General features: G+C 45.7%; 1 protein-coding gene across 3 annotated transcripts in view; it reads left to right on the plus strand.

Annotated features, from left to right (window-relative positions):
* The first annotated feature begins 679 nt into the window (after nucleotides 1-679).
* tubd1 (tubulin, delta 1) overlaps nucleotides 680-20,269 on the plus strand; it is a 44,625-nt gene continuing 25,035 nt past the window's right edge. For 2 of the 3 annotated variants that reach the window (XR_013574256.1, XM_078535091.1), the window contains exons 1-3: nucleotides 680-859; nucleotides 2,998-3,148; nucleotides 11,992-12,208. Coding sequence is in view for 2 of the 3 variants with exons in the window: in XM_078535091.1 (XP_078391217.1) it covers nucleotides 700-859; nucleotides 2,998-3,148; nucleotides 11,992-12,208 (528 nt within the window). In the remaining variant the exon portion in view is untranslated. The remainder of the gene's footprint in view (nucleotides 860-2,997; nucleotides 3,149-11,991; nucleotides 12,209-20,269) is intronic. The other variant, XM_078535092.1, reaches the window with a different exon arrangement.

Below are 20,269 nucleotides of genomic sequence, written 5' to 3' on the forward strand. Positions count from 1 at the left end.
CAGGCCGGGAGGGTCAGGCCGGGAGGGTGTAGTGACCGGGAGGGTCAGGCCGGGAGGCTGTAGTGACCGGGAGGGTCAGGCCGGGAGGGTGTAGTGACCGGGAGGGTCAGGCCGGGAGGGTCAGGGCGGGAGGGTCAGGCCGGGAGGGTGTAGTGACCGGGAGGGTCAGGCCGGGAGGGTGTAGTGACCGGGAGGGTGTAGTGACCGGGAGGGTCAGGCCGGGAGGGTGTAGTGACCGGGAGGGTCAGGCCGGGAGGGTCAGGGCGGGAGGGTCAGGCCGGGAGGGTCAGGCCGGGAGGCTGTAGGGTTCCTGATGGGGAAGATGCTGTTCCCCCGGGTCAGGACAGGGAAACTCTCCCTCTCTCTGCACACACGGCCTGTCAGACCTGCCCAGCTTTGACTCAGGTTATGATTTCTGATCTAAACCGAATGAAACTTTGTTTTATAAAGTTCCTGTAAAGCGTTTGGGACTTTTTTCTACATTAAAAGGGTTATCTAAATGCCAGTTGTTGTTGCAGGGAGGGGGCGGGGCTAAGGGGAGCCGGGTTCTGCGCAGGCGCCGGAGTCCGAGAGGAAGCGGGGGCTCCGCGTCTGACCGGCGGCGGCGGGGGGCGCGCGGGCGCGTGGGGGGGCGCACGGGCGCGTGGGGGAGCGCGCGCTCTGGTGGCGGGAGGCGCGTGCGCGCGCGGGGGGAAGGCCATGGCGCTCGTGCTGCTGCAGCTCGGCCAGTGCGGGAACCAGGTGGGCCAGGAGCTGCTGGACGTGGTCAGCAGCGATGGCCGGAGTGACCGGGGCCGGAGGGACAGTTACCGGGCCGCTTCCCAGGAGAGATTCTTCAGGCAGGAGGCCGGAGGCGATGGTGAGGGACATTCCTACAGCAGCAGCTCCCTCAGTCCCTCCAACCCCTCATCACTCAGGGAGCGCGGGGCAAACCCCCTCATTCAGCATCGAGTCAGTGTCAGTGTCACTGGGCTAGTTATCCAGGGGCCCAGGGTCAGGCTGTGGGGTCAGGGCTTCACCCCCCACCCAGCCCCACCCGGCCCGGCCTCATCACCGTGACCATCAAACTATTTATCAATTGGTGTAAAAACTCATCTTCTTCACTAATGCCCTTTGAGGGAAGGAAATCTGCCCCCCTCACCCGGTCTGGCCGCCATGTGACTCCAGACCCACAGCAACTTCAGCCCATCGTGCCCATCAACCAGCACCTATCCTAATCCCATTTTCCAGCCCTTGGCCCGTAGCCCTGTATGCTTTGGCATTTCAAATGCTCATCCAAATACTACTTAAATATTGTGAGGGTTCCGGCCTCTACCACCCCCTCAGGCAGTGTGTGTTCCAGATCCCAACCACCCACTGGGTGAACAAATGTTTCCTCAATCCCCCTCTAAACCTCCTGCCCCTTACCTTAAATCTATGCCCCCTGGTTATTAACACCTCTGCTAATGGGAAAAGTTTCTTCCTATCTATTCCCCTCATAATTTTCTATACCTCTATCAGGTCCCCTCTCAGCCTTCTCTGCTCTAAGGAAAACAACCCTAGCCTACCCAGTCTCTCTTCACAGCTGAAACGCTCCAGCCCAGGCGAATCTCCTCTGCACCCTCTCCAGTGCAATCACATCCTATAGTGTGGCGACCAGAACTGCACGCAGTACTCCGGCTGTGGCCTAACTAGCATTATATAAAGCTCCAACATAACCTCCCTGCTCTTATGTTCTATGCCTCGGCTAATAAAGGCAAGTATCCCATATGCCTTCTTAACCACCTTTACCTGTGCTGCCGCCTTCAGGGATCTATGGACATGTACACCGAGGTCCCTCTGATCCTCTGAACTTCCTAGGGTCCTACCATTCATTGTGTATTCCCTTGCTCTGTTAGTCCTCCCAAAATCCATCACCTCACACTTCTCAGGATTAAATTCCATTTGCCACTGCTCTGCCCATCTTATCAGCCCATCTATATCGTCCTGTAATCTAAGGCTTTCCTCCTCACTATTTACGACACCAATTTTCATGTCATCTGCAAACTTACTGATCATACCTCCTATATTCACGTATAAGCTATTAATGTACACTACAAACAGCAAGGGTCCCAGCACCGATCCCTGCGGTACACCACTCGTCACAGGCATCCAATCACAAAAAACAACCTTCGACCATCATCCTCTGCCTCCTGCCACGAAGCCAATTTTGGATCCAATTTGCCAAATTTCCCTGGATCCCATGGGCTCTTACCTTCTTGACCATTCTCCCATGTGGGACCTTGTCAAAAGCCTTACTGAAGTCCATGTAGAAGCCAGTGTGGTTGATTCTTAACTGCCCCCTGAAATGGCCTAGCAAGCTACTCAGTTCAAGGGGCAGTTAGGGATGGGAAAGAAAAGCTGGCTTTGTCAGTGACATACACATCCAGTGAAAGAATAAAAAAACTAATAATACACAAAAGGAGGACATTTAGCCCATTGTGTCTCTGCTGGCTTAGCCTCTTGAATAAACATTTATCTATAGCATATTTTTACTAATGTAGTAAATATGATAAAGCTAGTCAATTAATTATTAGTACTCTAAAAACAATTACAAATAAGATAATTTGGAACAGTTATAAAAACAGAATGTGGCAGATTCTGCAGGCAGCACTTGTGATGAATGTCACTCCAAGCATTTTCACTATTCTTAAAAGAATTCTATTGTATTTAAACTGAAGTGAAACAGTTTATATGTAGAACAGTTTATTTTGATATTGAGACCATCTACTACTTGAGTTGATTGTTTACAAAGGCCATAAGACTCCTGCTGCAATACTAAGACTGAGTGCAGCCTAAATAGTGTCCCCCCTGCTCCCTGCAGCGATGCTCTTTCGTGCATCATTCTTCCCATTGGTTTTGGGTTTAAAAAATTTAGAGCCAGGTTTTGAGTGAAAACCACTTGTGCTATAGTTGATAGCTGGAATGTGTATTTTTAGATACTGTGTTGTAATTTCCCAGCACTGGTGTGATTTTCAGCATTGCCAGTAGCTCGGGCCATCCTAGTCGACATGGAGCCAAAGGTCATCAGTCGTACTTTATCCAAAGCCACAAAATCAGGATGGTGGAGATACGGAAACCAATCCTACTTCTGTCAGAAACAAGGATCCGGAAACAACTGGGCAAATGGGTGAGAATGAACCTATCCATCACCATAACACCGTCTGAAATAGCAACTTTCCTTTTACAACCCTTTGCTTGTAGAGAAATCAAACCAACTCCCAGTCTCTGGCAATAATACTCACATATATTGTGACCACTAACACATCTTTAAAGGAAAATGTAATTTACAGATGTATCAGTCAATCTTCAGTATTTATGGATGAATGTCTGCACACTGTCTCAGAATTGTTACAATGTAGAAGGAGGCCATTCGGCCCATTGTGTCTGCACCAGCTCTCTGAGCATTTTAACTTAGTACCAATCTCCTGCCTTTTCCCCGTAACCCTGCACATTGTTTCTATTTATATAGTCATCCAATGCCCTCTTGAATGCCTCGATTGAACCTGCCTCCACCACACTTCCAGACAGTGTATTCTAAATCCTAACTACGTACTGTGAGAAAAAGTATTTTCCCACCTCGCATTTGCTTCTTTTGCAAAACACCTTAAAACTGTGCCCTCTGGTTCTTGGTCCATTTACGAGCAGGAACAGTTTCTCCCTATCTACTCTGTCCAGGCCCCTCATTATTTTGAAAACTTCTATCAAGTCTCCTCTCAGCCTTCTCCTCTCCAAGGAAAACAGTCCCAACTTATCCAATCTTTCCTCATAACTAAAGTGTCTCATCCCTGGAACCATTCTCGTAAACCTCTTTTGCACTCTGTCCAATGCATTCACATCCTTCCTACAGTGTGGCACCCAGAACTGTAAACAATACTCCAGCTGAGGTCTAACCAGTGTCTTATATAAGTTCATCAAAACCTCCCTGCTCTTATAATCTATGCCCCTATTAATGAAGCCTAGAACACTGTATGCCTTAGAAACAGCTCTCTCTACCTGCCCTGCCACCATTAATAATTTTTTTACATATACACCAGGTCTCTGCTCCTTCACACTTTTTAGAATAGTATCCTTTATTTCATATTGTCTCTCCATGTTCTTTGCACCAAAGTGTATCACCTCTCACTTCTCCACATTGAACTTCATCTGCCACCTGTCTGTCAATGTCCTTTTGAAGTTCTACACTGTCCTCCTCACAGTTTACAATTCTTTCAAGTTTTGTGTTGCCCTCAAACTTTGAAATCGTCTCCTGCTCACCAAGGTCTAGATCATTTATATATATAACAGGAAGAGCAAGGGTCCCAATACCGATCCCTGGGGAACTCCACTACAAACCTTCTCCCAGCTGGAAAAATACCCATTAACCATTACTCTCTGTTTCCTATCCCTCAGTCAATTTTGTATCTACGTTGCTACTCTCCCTTTTATTCCATGGTCTATAACTCTCCTCGAGGTCTGTTGTGTGGCACTGTATCAAATGCCTTTTGGATGTCAATATACACCACATCAACGGCCTTGCCTTCACCAACCATCTCTGTTGCCTCTTCAAAAAACTCCAGCAAGTTAGCTAGATGCAATTTGCCTTTTAAAAAATCCATGATGATTCTTCTGAATCAGTCCATATTTTACCCTGTGACTATTAATTTTATCCCAAATAATTGTTTCTAGAAGTTCCCCCACCACCGAAGTTAAACTGACTGGTCTGTGATTGCAGGGCAGATCTTTGCAACTTTTTTTGAACAAGGGCGTGATGTTTGCAGTTCTCCAGTCCTCTGGCACCTCCCTCGAATCCAGGGAACGTTGAAAGATTATTGCCAGTGTCTCTGCAATTTCCACTCTCACTTCCTTCAATATTCTTGGATGCATCTCATCCGGTCCCGGTGCCTTATCAACTTTAAGTACCGACAGCTTATCCAATACCTCCTCCTTTTCAATTTTAAACCCTTCTAGTGACTGAGTTTCCTCCTCTGTCACCATGGCCTGGGCAGCGTCTGCCTCGTAGGTAAAGACAGATGCAAAGTATTCATTTAACACCTCAGCCATGCCTCTTGCCTCTATGTGTAAATCCCCTTTTTGGCCCCTAATCAGCCCGACTCCTCCTTTTACCACCCTGCTTATAGAATACTTTGGGATTTCCTTTTATGTTAGCTGCCAGCCTTTTTTTCATAATCCCTCTTTACTTCTCGTATTTGCTTTTTCACATCCCTTCTGAACCTTCTGTATTCAGCTTGGTTCTCAATTGTATTTACTACCTGACACCTGTCATAAGCACATTTTTTCTTCTTTAACTTAATTTCTATCTCGTTTGTCATCCAGGGAGCTCTGGATTTGTTTGTCCTATCCTTCCCTTTTGAGGGAGTATACCTTGAATGTGCCCAAAGCATCTCCTCTTTGAAGGTAGCCCATTGTTCAGCTACTGTTTTTCCCGCCAACCTTTGGATCCAGTCTATCCGGCCCAGCTCCGTTCTTGTCCCATTGAAGTCTGCTCTCTGTCAGTTGATTATTCTTACTCTGGATTGACCAATGTCATTTTCCACCATCATCCTAAACCTTATGATAGAATGACCACTGACCCCTAAATGTTCCCCCATTGTCACTTTATCTACTTGGCTCACCTCATTCCCAAGAACCCTAGCAGTGCCTCTTTTCTCGTTGGACTGGACACAGACTGCTGTAGGAAATTCTCCTGAACACAGTCTAGGAATGCTTGTCCCTCACTGCCTCTTACACTACCAGTATCCCAGTCTATATACGGGTAATTAAAGTTCCCCCTTATAACTATTCTACGATGTTTACACCTCTCTGTAATTTCCTTGCAGATTTGTTCCTCTGTATCCTTCCCACTAGCTGGTGGTCTATAATTACACCGAGCAATGCAATTGCACCCTTCTTATTCCTTAGCTCTAGCCAAATCGAATCTGCCCTTGAAACCTCTGACACAGCCTCTTTCTCCAGTACTGCAATACTGTCCTTAACCAAAAACTCCAGAAAAACCATCTCACAAACACCCCAGGAATTCATCCGCCACATTATTATTGCTCATTTGGTTTGTCCAGTCTATATGTAGATTAAAGTCACCCATGGTTATTGTAGCGCCCTTGTTACATGCATCTCCAATTTCCTGTTTAATGCTGTCCCCTACCTTATCACTACTGTTTGGAGACCTATAGACGACTCCCACTAATGTTTTCCACCCCTTGTTGCTTCTTAGCTCCATCCAGACTGATTCTACATCGAGATTTTCTGAGCCAATAAATATCCTCTCTCATTATCGCACTGAATTCATAATTAACCAACAACGCCACTGCACCTCCTTTTCCTTTTTGCCTCTCCGTCCTAAATATCGAGTACCCTTGGATATTCAGTTCCCATCCTTGGTCACCTTGCAGCCATGTCCTCGTAATTGCAATCATATCATACCCATTAACATCTATTTACGCTGTTAATTCATCTACTTTATTGTGAATGCTCCGTGCATCCAGGTACAGTGCCTCTAGACTTGTCTTTATAACATTTTTACATACCTTTTTTTGTACTATGGCCCTATTTGCTGATAACCCTTTTACTTTCTACTTTTCTGTCTTTCATTCCTATCTTTGTTTCCTCTCTTTTGTCTCCCCGCTCAAGTTCCCATCCCCCTGCCAAATTTAAACTCACCCCCTCTCTGGAGTCTTGAATACAAAAGGTCTAGATTGATCTGCAGAGCGGTGCTGAGGGAGTGCTGCAGTGCTGGTAGTGCCATCTTTCAAATGAGATCTAAAACTGAAGCCCTGACTGTTCCCTCAGGTGGATGTGAAATCCCAAGGCACTATTTTGGAAAAGAGCAGGGGAATTCTCCCTGTTGCCCTGGGCCAATATTTAGCCCACAATCAACATTATTAAAAAAACTGTTCAGACTTCTGTTTGTGGGAGCTTGCTGTGCACAGATTCCCTCCTGTGTTTCCCACATTACAATAGTGATTATAATCCAAAAGTGCTCCATTGCCTGTAAAGTGCTTTGGGACATCTGGTGGTCATGAAAGGGACTATAGAAATAACAAGTCCTTCTTTTCTGTTTTCCCTTTACCTAAGCACAAATGAATGGAATCATGGAATGTAATCCACAAACTTTTGTAAAATCCCAGAACCCATCTTCCAATAATGGAATTGGACTACTCAGAAGCAACAGACCTGATTGTAGAGAGAATAGCTCTTTAATTATTATAGCAGCAGTAGGTTTGAAGGAAGGTGTATACACTGGGTTTTAGCCTTTGTTGGTTATTTTTATATCGAGTTAAATAGAAATTTGCAGATTTTAGCACTAAAATACAAAAATGAGTTTTTTGAAATCACTGAAAAGAGGTGTATATCTAAGGTGAGAGGTAATTATGCCCTTGTAAACATAAAATGTTAAAAAAAAATCATGACTTCAACTGAGCTGTCGAGTTAAAAGCACAACTGCCCTCTTCCTTGAGGATGTTTCCTGGTAAATATGTTTAGCTCTGGCAGTTTAGAGTTTTACAGCACCTCACACCTTGTTAAAATTGCTCCAACCAACTATCCCATGACATTGTATTTACATACAAGCTGACATGTCAGGGTGTTCAGTCTCAGTCTGGTATACAACTTGTTGGCAGTCACCTGTGCTGCAGCATTGATGGGACACAAGTTCACGTCACAAACATCGTTTTAATTAAAAAATTCCAATCTCAGTCATGTCACCAAGAGGCACTGATGTGTGAAGCAGAGGCAGAACGGGAAGATGCCGCTCACATTTCACTGTATTCTCTTCCAGTTGACCGTGCAGCAGCCCTGCCAGAGGGCAAGTTTAGACATTTCTAGACCCGAAAATTTCAAATCAGCCAAAGGAAAATTAACCAAGTGCAACTGCAGCAACTTTTAGAGCGGTTAAGACTGAATTATATCCTAAATAATAAACTTTGAAAGGACTTTTATGGCAAATTGACACATGGTCAGCAGCATAGATTAGGAGCAAGGCCATTTTCAAACATCTAAGGAAGGCAGTGTTGGTGGGACATAAACATGAGAAGCCAACAGAAAGCGGAAAGATGATACTTAGCATTTCCAATGACTGATTTGAGAAATATGCTCAACTCCAAGGTTGCCATTGAGTGGGCATGCTAGCTCAGCACCTCCCATCTTCTGAGTCATGTGGACAGTTCCAAGATGTGTGATTGATTGGGTGCCGCACACAGCCTCACAAAATTCAGTGTACAATATGTCAGCAAGTTTGAATATCCGCACTGAAGCTCGAACCTTTTGCAGTAAATTACGACAATTACCTATATTGGCTGATCAGCACAGGGGAAATGTTAGAAGCTATTATTAAAGATGTTATAGCAGGACACTTAGAAAAATTTAAGGGAGCGGAGACAGCCAAACTGAGAGGGACACCTCTACTCAGGCAACGGGCTGAGTTTGAAAAAAGTCCAGGAGTGACGTCACAGGAAAACTGTCAGTTCATTGGTTGGTGAGAAGCTGCTGTTTGGGAGTGTGTTTAAAAAGCTTAAAACTAGAAAAATGTATCATTTATAAAGAAATAGCTACTTAGATTTCATCAAGAAACACTAGCAATCGTGAAGTAAAGTGAAATAAAGTAATAAAGTAAACCAAAGTAAGATAAAGTTAACGTAAGCGTAGCAAAGTCAAGTTACTAGTAATTTATTCTACTCATTCTACTTACTCTTTAAGTGTAATAAATAGCTTTTAGAGTTACGGGTTGGCAGGTCAGCTCGGCCAAGTGGAGTGTACATCCTGCAGCATGTGTGAAGTTGTGGACCCACCATGTGTCCCTGAAAAACACATCTGTAGGAATTGTCACCAGCTGCACAAGCTTGAGGTCGGGGTTTCGGAACTTGAGCGGTGGTGGCAGTCACTGTTGCGATCCACGAGACAGGGGACTACATGGATAGCACGTTTAGGGAGGTGGTAACACCGCAGGTCAGAAACGTACAGCCCGAGAGGGAATGGGTGACCGCCAGGCAGTCTAAGAGAACCAGGCAGGTAGTGCAGGAGGCCCCTGAGTCTATCCTGCTTGCTAAGCGGTTTTCCATTTTGGATGCTGATGAGGGCGATGGTTCCTCTAGGGAGTGCAGCCAGAGCCAAGCCTGTAGCACCATGGGCAGCTCAGCTGTACAGGGGGGAGGAAGAAGAATGGAAGGGCAATAGTTATAGTGGATTCCATTGTCAGGGGACCAGACAGACGTTTCTGCGACGGTAAATGTAACTCCAGGATGGTGTGTTGCCTCCCTGCTGCCAGGGTCATGGATGTCACTGAGCGGCTGCAGGACAACCTTCGGGGGAGGGGGATCAGGCAGAAGTCGTGGTCCACATTGGTACCAACAACCTAGGTAAGAAGAGGGATAAGGTCCTGAAAGCAGATTTCAGGAAGTTAAGAAGGAAATTAAAAAGCAGAACTTCAAGGGCAGTAATCTCAGGACTACCCCCAATGTCACATGTTAGTGAGCATAGCAATAGGAAAATTGATTGATTAAATACGTGGTTGGAGAACTGGTGTAGGAGGGAGGGCATCAGATTTCTGAGGCATTGGGACTGATTCTGGGGCAAGTGGATTAAGAATTGGCTAACAGAAAACAGAAAGTAGGAATAAACAAATCATTCTCGCATTGGCAGGCTGTGACTAGTAGGGTACTGCAAAGATCAGTACTTGGGCCCCAGCTATTCACAGAATTTATCAATGATTCAGATGTGGGGACCAAATGTAATATTTCCAAGTTCGTGGATGATACAAAGCTAGGTGGAATGTGTGTTGTGAGGAAGATGTAAAGAGGCTTTGGATTTGGACAAACTTTAGTGCAAGAACATGGCAGACGGAATATGATGTGGAAAAATGTGAGGTTATCCACTTTAGTGGAAGTAACAGATTTGCAAAGTATTTCTTAAATTGTAAGAGATTAGAAAATGTGTAGATGTACAAAGGGACCTGGGTGTCCTTGTCCATAAGTCACTGGAAGCTAAGGTGCAGTAGGGAATTAGGAAGGCTAATGAAATGTTAGCCTTTATCGCAAGAGGATTTGAGTACAGGAGTAGTGAAGCCTTGCTTCAATTGTATAGAAGTTTGGTTAGACCACACCTGGAGTAGTGTGTGCAGTTTTGGCCCCCTTACCTCAAAGGGTATTATTGCCATAGAGGGAGTGCAATGAAGGTTCACCAGACTTGTTCCGGGGATGGCGGGACTGTCTTATGAAAAGAGATTGGGGAAACTGGGCCTGTATTCTCTAGAGTTTTGAAGAATGAGAGGTGATCTCATTGAAACCTACAGAATACTTAAAGGAATAGACAGGGTGGATGCAGGTAAGATGTTTCTTCTGGTTGGGGAGTCTAGAACCAGGGGACACGATTTCAAAATAAGGGGGAAGCTACTTAGGACCGAGATGAGGAGAAATGTCTTTACCCAGAGGGTTATGAATCTTGGGAATTCTCTACCCCAGAGGACTGTGGAAGCTCAATCATTGAGTATGTTTAAAGTAGAGATTGATAGATTTCTGATTAACAATAACATAAAGGATTATGGGGATAGTGTGGGTAAAATGCATTGAAGTGTTCAATCAGCCATGATTGTATTGAATGGAGGAGCAGGCTCGGAGGGCTGAATGACCTTCTCCTGTTCTTATGTTTCTAATCAGGCAGAATCAACATGGTTTTGTGAAAGGGAAATCATGTTTAGCCAATTCATTGGAGTTCTTTGAAGGAGTCACATGTGCTGTGGATAAGGGGGAACAGGTGAATGTACTGTACTTAAATTTCCAGAAGGCATTTGATAAGATGCCACATCAAAGATTATTGTGGAAAATAAAAGCTCATGGTGTAGGGGGTAACATATTGACATGGGTAGAAGATTGGATAGCTAACAGGAAATATAGTTGGCATAAATGCGTCTTTTTCTGGTTGGTAAGATGTAACGAGTGTTGTGCCACAGGGATCAGTGCTGGGGCCTCAACTTTTTACAATTTATGTAATTGACTTGGATGAAGGGGCTGAAGGAATGGTGGCTAAATTTGCTGACAACACAAAGATAGGAACGTAAGATTGAAGAGGACATAAGGGGCCTACAAAGGGACATAGGTTAAGTGAGTGTGCAAAGATCTGGCAAATGGAGTATAATGTGGGAAAATGTGAAATTGTCCATTTTGGCAGGAAGAATGAAAAACAAGCTTATTGTCTAAATGGTGAGAGATTGCAGAGCTCTGAGATTCAGAGGGATCTGGGTGTTCTGCTGCATGAATCACAAAAGGTTAGTACGCAGGTACAGCAGGTAATTAGGAAAACTAATAGAATATTATCATTTATTGTGAGGGGAATCGATTACAAAAGTAGGGAGGTATGCTTCAGCTATGCGGGACATGAGTGAGACCACATCTGGAGTACTGTGTACAATATTGGTCTCCTTATTTAAGGAAGGATGTAAATGCGTTAGAAGCAGTTCAGAGAAGGTTTGCTAGACTAATACCAGAAATGGGTGGGTTGTCTTATGAGGAAAGATTGGACAGGTTAGGCTTGTATCCACTGGAGTTTAGGAGAATAAGAGGCGACTTGATTGAAACCTTTAAGATCCTGAAGGGTCTTGACAGGGTGGAGATGGAGAAGATGTTTCTCCTTGGAAAATCTAGAACTAGAGGTCACAGATTAAAAATAAGGGATCGCTCATTTCAGACCGAGATGAGGAGAAATTGTTTCTCTCAGAGGGTCGTGGGTCTTTGGAACTCTCTTCCTCAAAAGGCGGTGGCAGCAGAGCCTTTGAGTATTTTTAAGGCAGAGCTAGATAGATTCTTGATTAAGAAGGGGGTGAAAGGTTATTGGAGGTAGGCAGGAATGTGGACTGGAGGTTACGATCAGATCAACCATGATCTTATTAAATGGTGGAGCAGGATCGAGAAGCCAAGTGGCCTCTTCCTGCCCCTAATTCGTATGTGTGTTCGTAATGAAATGTTCTGTGTGTGTTCTGCAACTCAGGTTCTGTGTTCATGGCCCTCGGCATGAAGAAGCTGTGATGGACTTGGTACGACGGGAGGTTGAAAAGTGTGAGCGACTAAGTGGCTTTTTTGCAATGATGAGCGTGGCTGGAGGTACCGGCTCTGGCTTGGGAACCTATGTCACTCGATGTTTGAGGGATACGTACCCAAACGCATTTATATTGAACCAGCTCACCTGGCCTTATGGAACCGGAGAGGTAGGATAGGTCCCTGGATCGGTCCCTGGTGCTATTTTGTAGTTTGCGCGGTGCCTTTGACCCTCTTAAACTGGGATAGAAGCAGAATGATATTTTTTAACTGATAAAATAATTTAATCCAACAAATGCCAGGAGAGTGCAGAGATAACTGGACTGCTTATAACTCAGTGTCGATTATTCTTGTATCTTCTAGTTCATTTTGAGAGTCTGTAATTTCTGTAATTAAAATTGAGAGTCTGAGTAACTTGCTCATCACAGCCACAATTCCAGACAATGAGCTGCTTGAGGAGTTGCGCTCTGCAATGCTGCAATGAGCTGTTTTGTGGGATCTGGGATTGTACAGAAAGGAATGACTGTAGTGTCAAATATTAATACTATTGCTCAAAAAAGAGACAATTTTGTCAAAGCTTTTCGTCTTGTACTCACCAGGACAATCGCAAGAAGATACCAATGTGCTCAGTGTGCTAAGAATTACACTGACAACCAATTTGAGATTGTCAGTCTGGCGCTCGTATGTGATGCATTTGCGTGTACTGGAAGCTATATAGATTAATACACAGGGCCCTGTTCTTTGCAGATAGAAAGAACATGTACACACATTGCGCCTGTTTCAGCTAAACAAAATAAGTGACAGCCATTCGCTGGTTCATTCCCCAGGGCAATGTCTTAACCAATCAGGGTCAAGCTGCCTGGTTTAAATCTCAACAGCGCTTGGTAGTTAACTGTCAGTCACCATCAACTGGTGCATTTTCCATGGCAACACCTCTACCAATCAGAATCCACTTCTCATATAGGATAAATATGTTGTTTCCCCTGACATTTTTATTTTCTTAAGAATTGTCCTGATGAGTGCAAGATGAAAAACTTGACAAAAAATCTCTTTTTTTCCAGCAACACTCAAGTTCTGTACTATCAAACTACTATCAATACTATTGGTCCTTTTATTTTTAATATAGCTATCTCCAAATGCTGGGATAAGGCTGCCTCCTTACCCTATCTCATAGACTCAGCATTTCACAGCACAGAAGGAATTAATTCAGGCATTGCAGGCTTCTTCTGTGCTTCAGTTGATAACACACTTGCCTCTGAGTCAGAAGGTTATTGGTTCAAGTCCCAGCCACGTCAGGCTGACACTCACAGTGCTGCACTATCACAGGTGCCGTCTTTTGGTTGAGACTTTAAATGAGGCCCTGTCTGCACTCTCAGGTGCACTTGAAAGATTTCATGGCACTATTGTTAGAGGAGTGGCTACACCTCAACATCTTACTGGCTGTGAAATGCTTTGGAAAGTTTGGAAGTTCTATAAGATGGCGGTGTTTTTCCCTCCCTCTCACTCCTTTTCTCTTTGGCCCTCCTTTCTGCTTCAATGTCTTGGTTTTTCCTTTTTTTGCTTCTGGAGAAATGCCCAAGGAATAGATGAAAAAGCACTGTCTCTGAGCTCAAAGTTTCAAGAGTGATAACAGCACAGGATGAGGCAATTTGGTGCACCAAGTCCAATCCAACTCTGTAGGGCTGGGCAAGCTGTGAACAAGGTCAAGATGCAGGTGGAGAGGATGTATACAGGTCCCTGAAGGCAGCAGTTCAAGTAGACAAGGTTGTAAAGAAGGCAGATGGAATACTGTACTTCATTGGCAGAGATATAGAATATAAAAGTAAGGATATAATGTTGGATTTGTATAAAACACTGGTGAGGCCACAACTGGAGTATTGTGTGCAGTTCTGGTCACCACATTACAGGAAGGACGTAATAGCTCTGGAGAGAGTGCAGAGGAGGTTTACAAGAATGTTGCCAGGGTTAGAAAAGTGTAGCTACGAGGAGAGATTGGATAGGTTGGGGTTATTTTCCTTAGAACAAAGAAGGCTGAGAGGTGACTTGATTGAGGTGTACAAAATTATGAGGGGAATAGATAGAGTAGACAGGATAAAATTGTTTCCCTTGGTGGAGAATTCTAGAACCAGGGGACATAGATTCAAGATAAGTGGCAGAAGGTGTCAGGGGAACATGAGGAAGAACTTTTTTACGCACAGGGTATTGGGTGTCTGGAATTCGCAGTCCAATTTGGTGGTAGAGGCAGAAACTCAACTCTTTTAAAAAGTACCTGGATCTGCACCTTAAGTGCTGTAAGCTGCAGGGCTATGGGCCGAATGGCCTCCTTCTGTGCCGTAACTTCTCTATGGTCTGCCAAGGGGCATCGATCACAAGAGGAGAGAGACCTGCACTGTAGGAATTCACCAAGGCTCCCTAGACAGCACCTTCTAAACCCACGACCACTACCGTCTAGAAGGACAAGGACAACAGACACATGGGAACACCACCACCTGGAAGTTCCCCTCCGAGCCGCTCAGCATCCTGACTTGGAAATATATTGCTGTTCCTTCACTGTTGCTGGGTCAAAATCCTGGAACTCCCTTCCTAACAGCACTGTGGGTGTACCTACACCACATGGACTGCAGCGGTTCAAGAAGGCAGCTCACCACCACCTTCTCAAGGGCAACTAGGGATGGGCAATAAATGTTGGCCCATATCTCGTGAATGAATTTTGAAAAAGGTACCTGCCGCCCCCTTGCAGCATCCACTTCATGAAACCATTCTGATAACTGAATGTTTTTTGCCTTTAATATTATACCCAGAAGATAACTCCAAATGTTAATCACTCATTGTGTGAGAATGCTGCACTCCTGAGTTGCTGTCAATTAGTAATATCACAGAGTATTTTCAGCACAGAAACAGGCCATTCAGCTCAGCTGCTCCGTGCTGGTGTTAATGGTGTACATGAGCCTCCTCTCACCTTACTTCATCTCACCATATCTACATGTCCTCCTATTCCTTTTTCACTTGTGTGTATTTGGCTTAAATGTATCTATTCTATTCACCACAACTATTCCATGCAGTAGTGAGTTCCACACACTCTGGGTAAAGGGCCCAGAACTTCTGACCTCCAGGGGTCGTACCCAGGAGGTACCCCAGAAGGTGCGCTGGGAAACCCCCTGGAATTCCCCAGGCAAGGACTGCATGGGAATTGCCTGGGAAGTTTAAACTTCCAAAGGACAATTACCCTGCACTGGGAACAATCTGAAACTCCAATTTAAATCAGAGACTTCGGATGGTTCCGACTGTCTTAGCAGAACAGTTACCAGGAAAAGTTAGAAGAATTAAAACCACTTCTAACTCTTGGGTTATGATAGTACTGAACACCACTCCACCCCCGCAACTACCCTCCTGACCCTCCCAACCACCCTTATGCCCAACTACTCCCCAAATCTCCCTGACTACCCCCAAACCCCTCAAACTACCCTCCCGAAACCCCCCAACTACCTCACCAAATCCCCCTGACTACCCTTCCAATCCCCTAACTACCCCCCGAACCTCCAACCAACCCCCAAATCCCCCCTCTATCCTCCATATCCCTGACTACCCCCAAAACTCCCCAGACAACCCCCCTGAACCTCCGACTACCCCCCAAATTCCCTTGACTACCCTTCCAATCCCCCGACTACCGCCCCATATTCCTGGCTGCCCTCCCGAGCCCCTGGTCACCCCCCTAAATTCCCCGAATACCCTCTCAATCTCCCCCACCCCCGACTACCTTCCCGATCCCCCAACTACTGCCTCATATAAAAACAGAAAACTGCGGATGCTGGAAATCCAAAACAAAAACAGAAATACCTGGAAAAACTCAGCAGGTCTGGCAGCATCGGCGGAGTAGAACAAAGTTGACGTCTCGAGTCCTCATGACCCTTCAACAGTCCCAGGCTACCCTCCCGACCCCCGGCTATCCTCCCGAACCCCTGACCATCCCCCAAATCCCCAACTACTCTTCCAACCCTCTAGCTACCACCCTGTACTCCTGACTACCCTTAATCTCAACAACCCCCAACCCCCGACTAGCCCCTACTAAACCCCCCACCGACTAAGCCCCATTCCCGATCCATCCTAACCCCCCCTTCAACTCATCCAATCCCACCCTATCCTAGCCATTTATCTTCTCTTTGGCTGGACCTTTAAACCTAATTGCTTTATGCCAGTTCATGCTATAAAAGGGGTATGCCTTCCTTCCCCGGATACTGCTGCACTAGACTAAAGACCTCAGGAACCTGCTGCACTGCACATTTCTGAGGAGGCCCAAAGAGAAAAAATGTTCAGCTCCCGACTAAGGTAATTGAAAAGGATCAGGGTGGCAATCTGATTCTGATTGCTACTCATCGGAAGTTCTGACCCTCCTTTTTCCCTTCTGTTTATTTGGCTTCCCCTTATATGTTTCTATTCTATTCACCACAGCTACTTCCTGTGGTAGTGAGTTCCATGATCTCTAGATAAAGAAGTTTTCCTGTATTTTCCATATTGGATTTAAAAAAAATTCATTCAAGGGATGTGGGCTTCGCTGGCTGGGCCAGCATTTATTGCCCATCTCTAGTTGCCCTTGAGAAGGTGGTGCTGAGCTGCCTTCTTGAACTGCTGCAGACCACATTGTGTAGTTACACCCACAGTGCTGTTAGGAAGGGAGTTCCAGGATTTTGACCCAGTGACAGTGAAGGAACGGCGATACATTTCCAAGTCAGGATAGTGAGTGACTTGGAGGGGAACTTCCAGGTGGTGGTGTTCCCATCTATCTGCTGCCCTTGTCTTTCTAGATGGCAGCGGTCGTGGGTTTGGAAGGTGCTGCCTAAGGAGCCTTGGTGAATTCCTGCAGTGCATCTTGCAGATGGTACACACACTGCTGCTACTGTGCGTCAGTGGAGGGAGTGGATGCCAATCAAGTGGGCTGCTTTGTTCCGGCTGGCGTTAAACTTCTAGTGTTGTTGGAGCTACACTCATCCAGGCAAGTGGGGAGTATTCCATCACACTCCTGACTTGTGCCTTGTAGATGGTGGACAGGCCTTGTGGAGTCAGAAGGTGAGTTACTCGCTGCAGGATTCCCAGCCTCTGTCCTGCTCTTGTAGCCACAGTATTTATATGGCTAGTCCAGTTCAGTTTCTGCTCAATGGTAACTCCCAGGTTGTTGATAGTGGGGGATTCAGTGATGGTAATGCCATTGAATGTCAAGGGGCAATGATTAGATTCTCTCTTGTTGGAGACGGTCATTGCCTAGCACTTCTGTGGCACAAATGTTACTTTCCAATTGTCAGCCCAAGCCTGGATATTGTCCAGGTCTTGCTGCATTTGGACATGGACAGCTTCAGTATCTGAGGAGTCGCGAAAAACTTGGGTGTTTATGTGTATAAATCATTGAAGGTGGCAGGACAGGTGGAGAGAACAGTTAATAAAGCATATAGTATCCTGGTCTTTATTAATAGGGGCATTTCTTGCTTTTCAATTACACCTCTCTAGAAATGAACCCCAGTGTATTCTTTGCTTTTTTTTATGGCTTTATTAACCTGCACTACCACCTTTAGTGGTTTGTGTACATGTGAACCGTATTTCTCTGTCCCTCTACGCCTTGTGCCCTCTTTATTCTTTCTACCAAAGCACAGCCCCTCATATTGATGAATATTATAGTTGATTTAACAGCTACATGCCCATTCTGCAAATTTATTAAGTCTTTCCTGTATTTTTCACCCTCCTTTTCAGTGTTAACTACATTCCCCAATTCGGTATCATATGCAAATTTTGAAATTGTACTTTCGATTCCTGAGTCCAACTTGTTTCTGTAACTGATGACCATCAGTGACCCCAGCCAGATCCCTGAGGAACACCACTTCCCAATACTTGCTACTCTAAATAACCACCATTAACTCTTATTCTTTTGTGTTTTGTAGCCAGCTTGCTATCCATTCTGTACTTGCCCCTTATTTCAGTCATCAGTTCTACTGACCTTGTTGAAGGTCATTTGAAATCCAAATATATTACATCTACAGCATTATCCTTATCACTTTACAGCCTTCCGGACTGAATATTGAGTCCAACAATTTTAGATTATGAACTTTCTCCTCCATCCCCACCCGCTTTCCGACCACCCCCCCCACTTTTTTTTCCAATAATTTATATAAATTTTTCTTTTCCCACCTATTTCCATTATTTTTAAATGTATTTCCATCCATTGTTTTATCCCTACCTTTTAGCCTATTTCAAAGAACAAAGAAAAGTACAGTACAGGAACAGGCCCTTCGGCCCTCCAAGCCTGCGCCGATCATATTGCCCGTCAACTAAAACATTTTGCACTTCCGGGGTCCGTATCCCCCTATTCCCATCCTATTCATGTATTTGTCAAGCTGCCTCTTAAACACCACTATCGTACCTGCTTCCACCACCTCCTCTGGCAGCGAATTCCAGACACTCAATAGCCTCTGCGTAAAAAAAAACTTGCCCCACACATCACCTTTATAATTTTCTCCTCTCACCTTAAATCTATGTCCACTAGTAATTGACTCTTCCACCCTGGGAAAAAGCTTCTATCTACTCTGTCCATGCCACTCATAATTTTGTAAACTTCTATCAAGTCGCCCCTCAGTCTCCGTCGCTCTAGTGAGACAATCCGAGTTTCTCCAACCTTTCCTCATAGCTAATAACCTCCAGACCAGGCAGCATCCTGGTAAACCTCCTCTGCACCCTCTCCAATGCCTCCACATCCTTCTGGTAATGTGGTGACCAGAATTGCACGCAGTATTCCAAGTGTGGCCTAACCAAGGTTCTATACAGCTGCAGCATGACTTCCCAGCTTTTATACTCAATACCCCTGCCAATGAAGGCAAGCATGCCATATGCCTTCCTGACTACCTTATCCACCTGCATTGCCACTTTCAGTGACAACGATCCCTTTCGATCCCTTCCCTTCACCCCACCCCAACACCCACTAGGGCTATCTTTACCTTGCTTGTCCTGCTTTCTACCCTTAATTAGCACATTCCTTAGATAATATCACCACCTTCAACACCTCTTTGTCCTTTTGTCTGTGACATCTTTTGGCTATCTCTACCTGTCACTGGCCTTCTATCCAGCTTTACCTGTCCCACCCCCTCCTTGAACCAGCTTATATTTCACCTCTTTTCTATTTTTACTTAGTTCTGTTGAAGAGTCATACGGACTTGAAACGTTAACTGTGTTCCTCTCCGCAGATGCTGCCAGACCTGCTGAGTTTTTCCAGGTATTTTTTTGTTTTCTTTTATTATCCTTATCAACCCTTTCTCTTAATTCAGGAAATTCAATGTTTGGTCAGGCATGACCTTCCTTTTTGCACATGTTCAGTCTTTAAAGGGGTATGGATGCAGAGTGTGGGGCAGGATAATGTAATGCAGTGAGCTGCAGGGTGACTGTGGGGTAATGCAGTGGGCTGCAGGGTGACTGTGGGCAGTGGGCTGCAGGGTGACTGTGGGCATTGGGCTGCAGGGTGACTGTGGGGTAATGCAGTGAGCTGCAGGGTGACTGGGGTAATGCAGTGAGCTGCAGGGTGACTGTGGGCATTGGGCTGCAGGGTGACTGTGGGGTAATGCAGTGAGCTGCAGGGTGACTGTGAGGTAATGCATTGGGCTGCAGGGTGACTGTGGGGTAATGCATTGGGCTGCAGGGTAACTGTGGGGTAATGCAGTGAGCTGCAGGGTGACTGTGGGCATTGGGCTACAGGGTGACTGTGGGGTAATGCAGTGGGCTGCAGGGTGACTGTGGGCATTGGGCTGCAGGGTGACTGTGGGGTAATGCATTGGGCTGCAGGGTGACTGTGGGCATTGGGCTGCAGGGTGACTGTGGGGTAATGCATTGGGCTGCAGGGTGACTGTGGGGTAATGCAGTGGGCTGCAGGGTGACTGTGAGGTAATGCAGTGGGCTGCAGGGTGACTGTGGGGTAATGCAGTGAGCTGCAGGGTGACTGTGGGGTAATGCATTGGGCTGCAGGGTGACTGTGAGGTAATGCAGTGGGCTGCAGGGTGACTGTGAGGTAATGCATTGGGCTGCAGGGTGACTGTGGGGTAATGCATTGGGCTGCAGGGTGACTGTGGGGTAATGCAGTGGGCTGCAGGGTGACTGTGAGGTAATGCAGTGGGCTGCAGGGTGACTGTGGGGTAATGCAGTGGGCTGCAGGGTGACTGTGAGGTAATGCATTGGGCTGCAGGGTGACTGAGGTAATGCAT

This window comes from Cetorhinus maximus, unplaced genomic scaffold, assembly GCF_964194155.1.
Source record: "Cetorhinus maximus unplaced genomic scaffold, sCetMax3.hap1.1 HAP1_SCAFFOLD_264, whole genome shotgun sequence".
NCBI classification, from domain to species: Eukaryota; Metazoa; Chordata; class Chondrichthyes; order Lamniformes; family Cetorhinidae; genus Cetorhinus; species Cetorhinus maximus.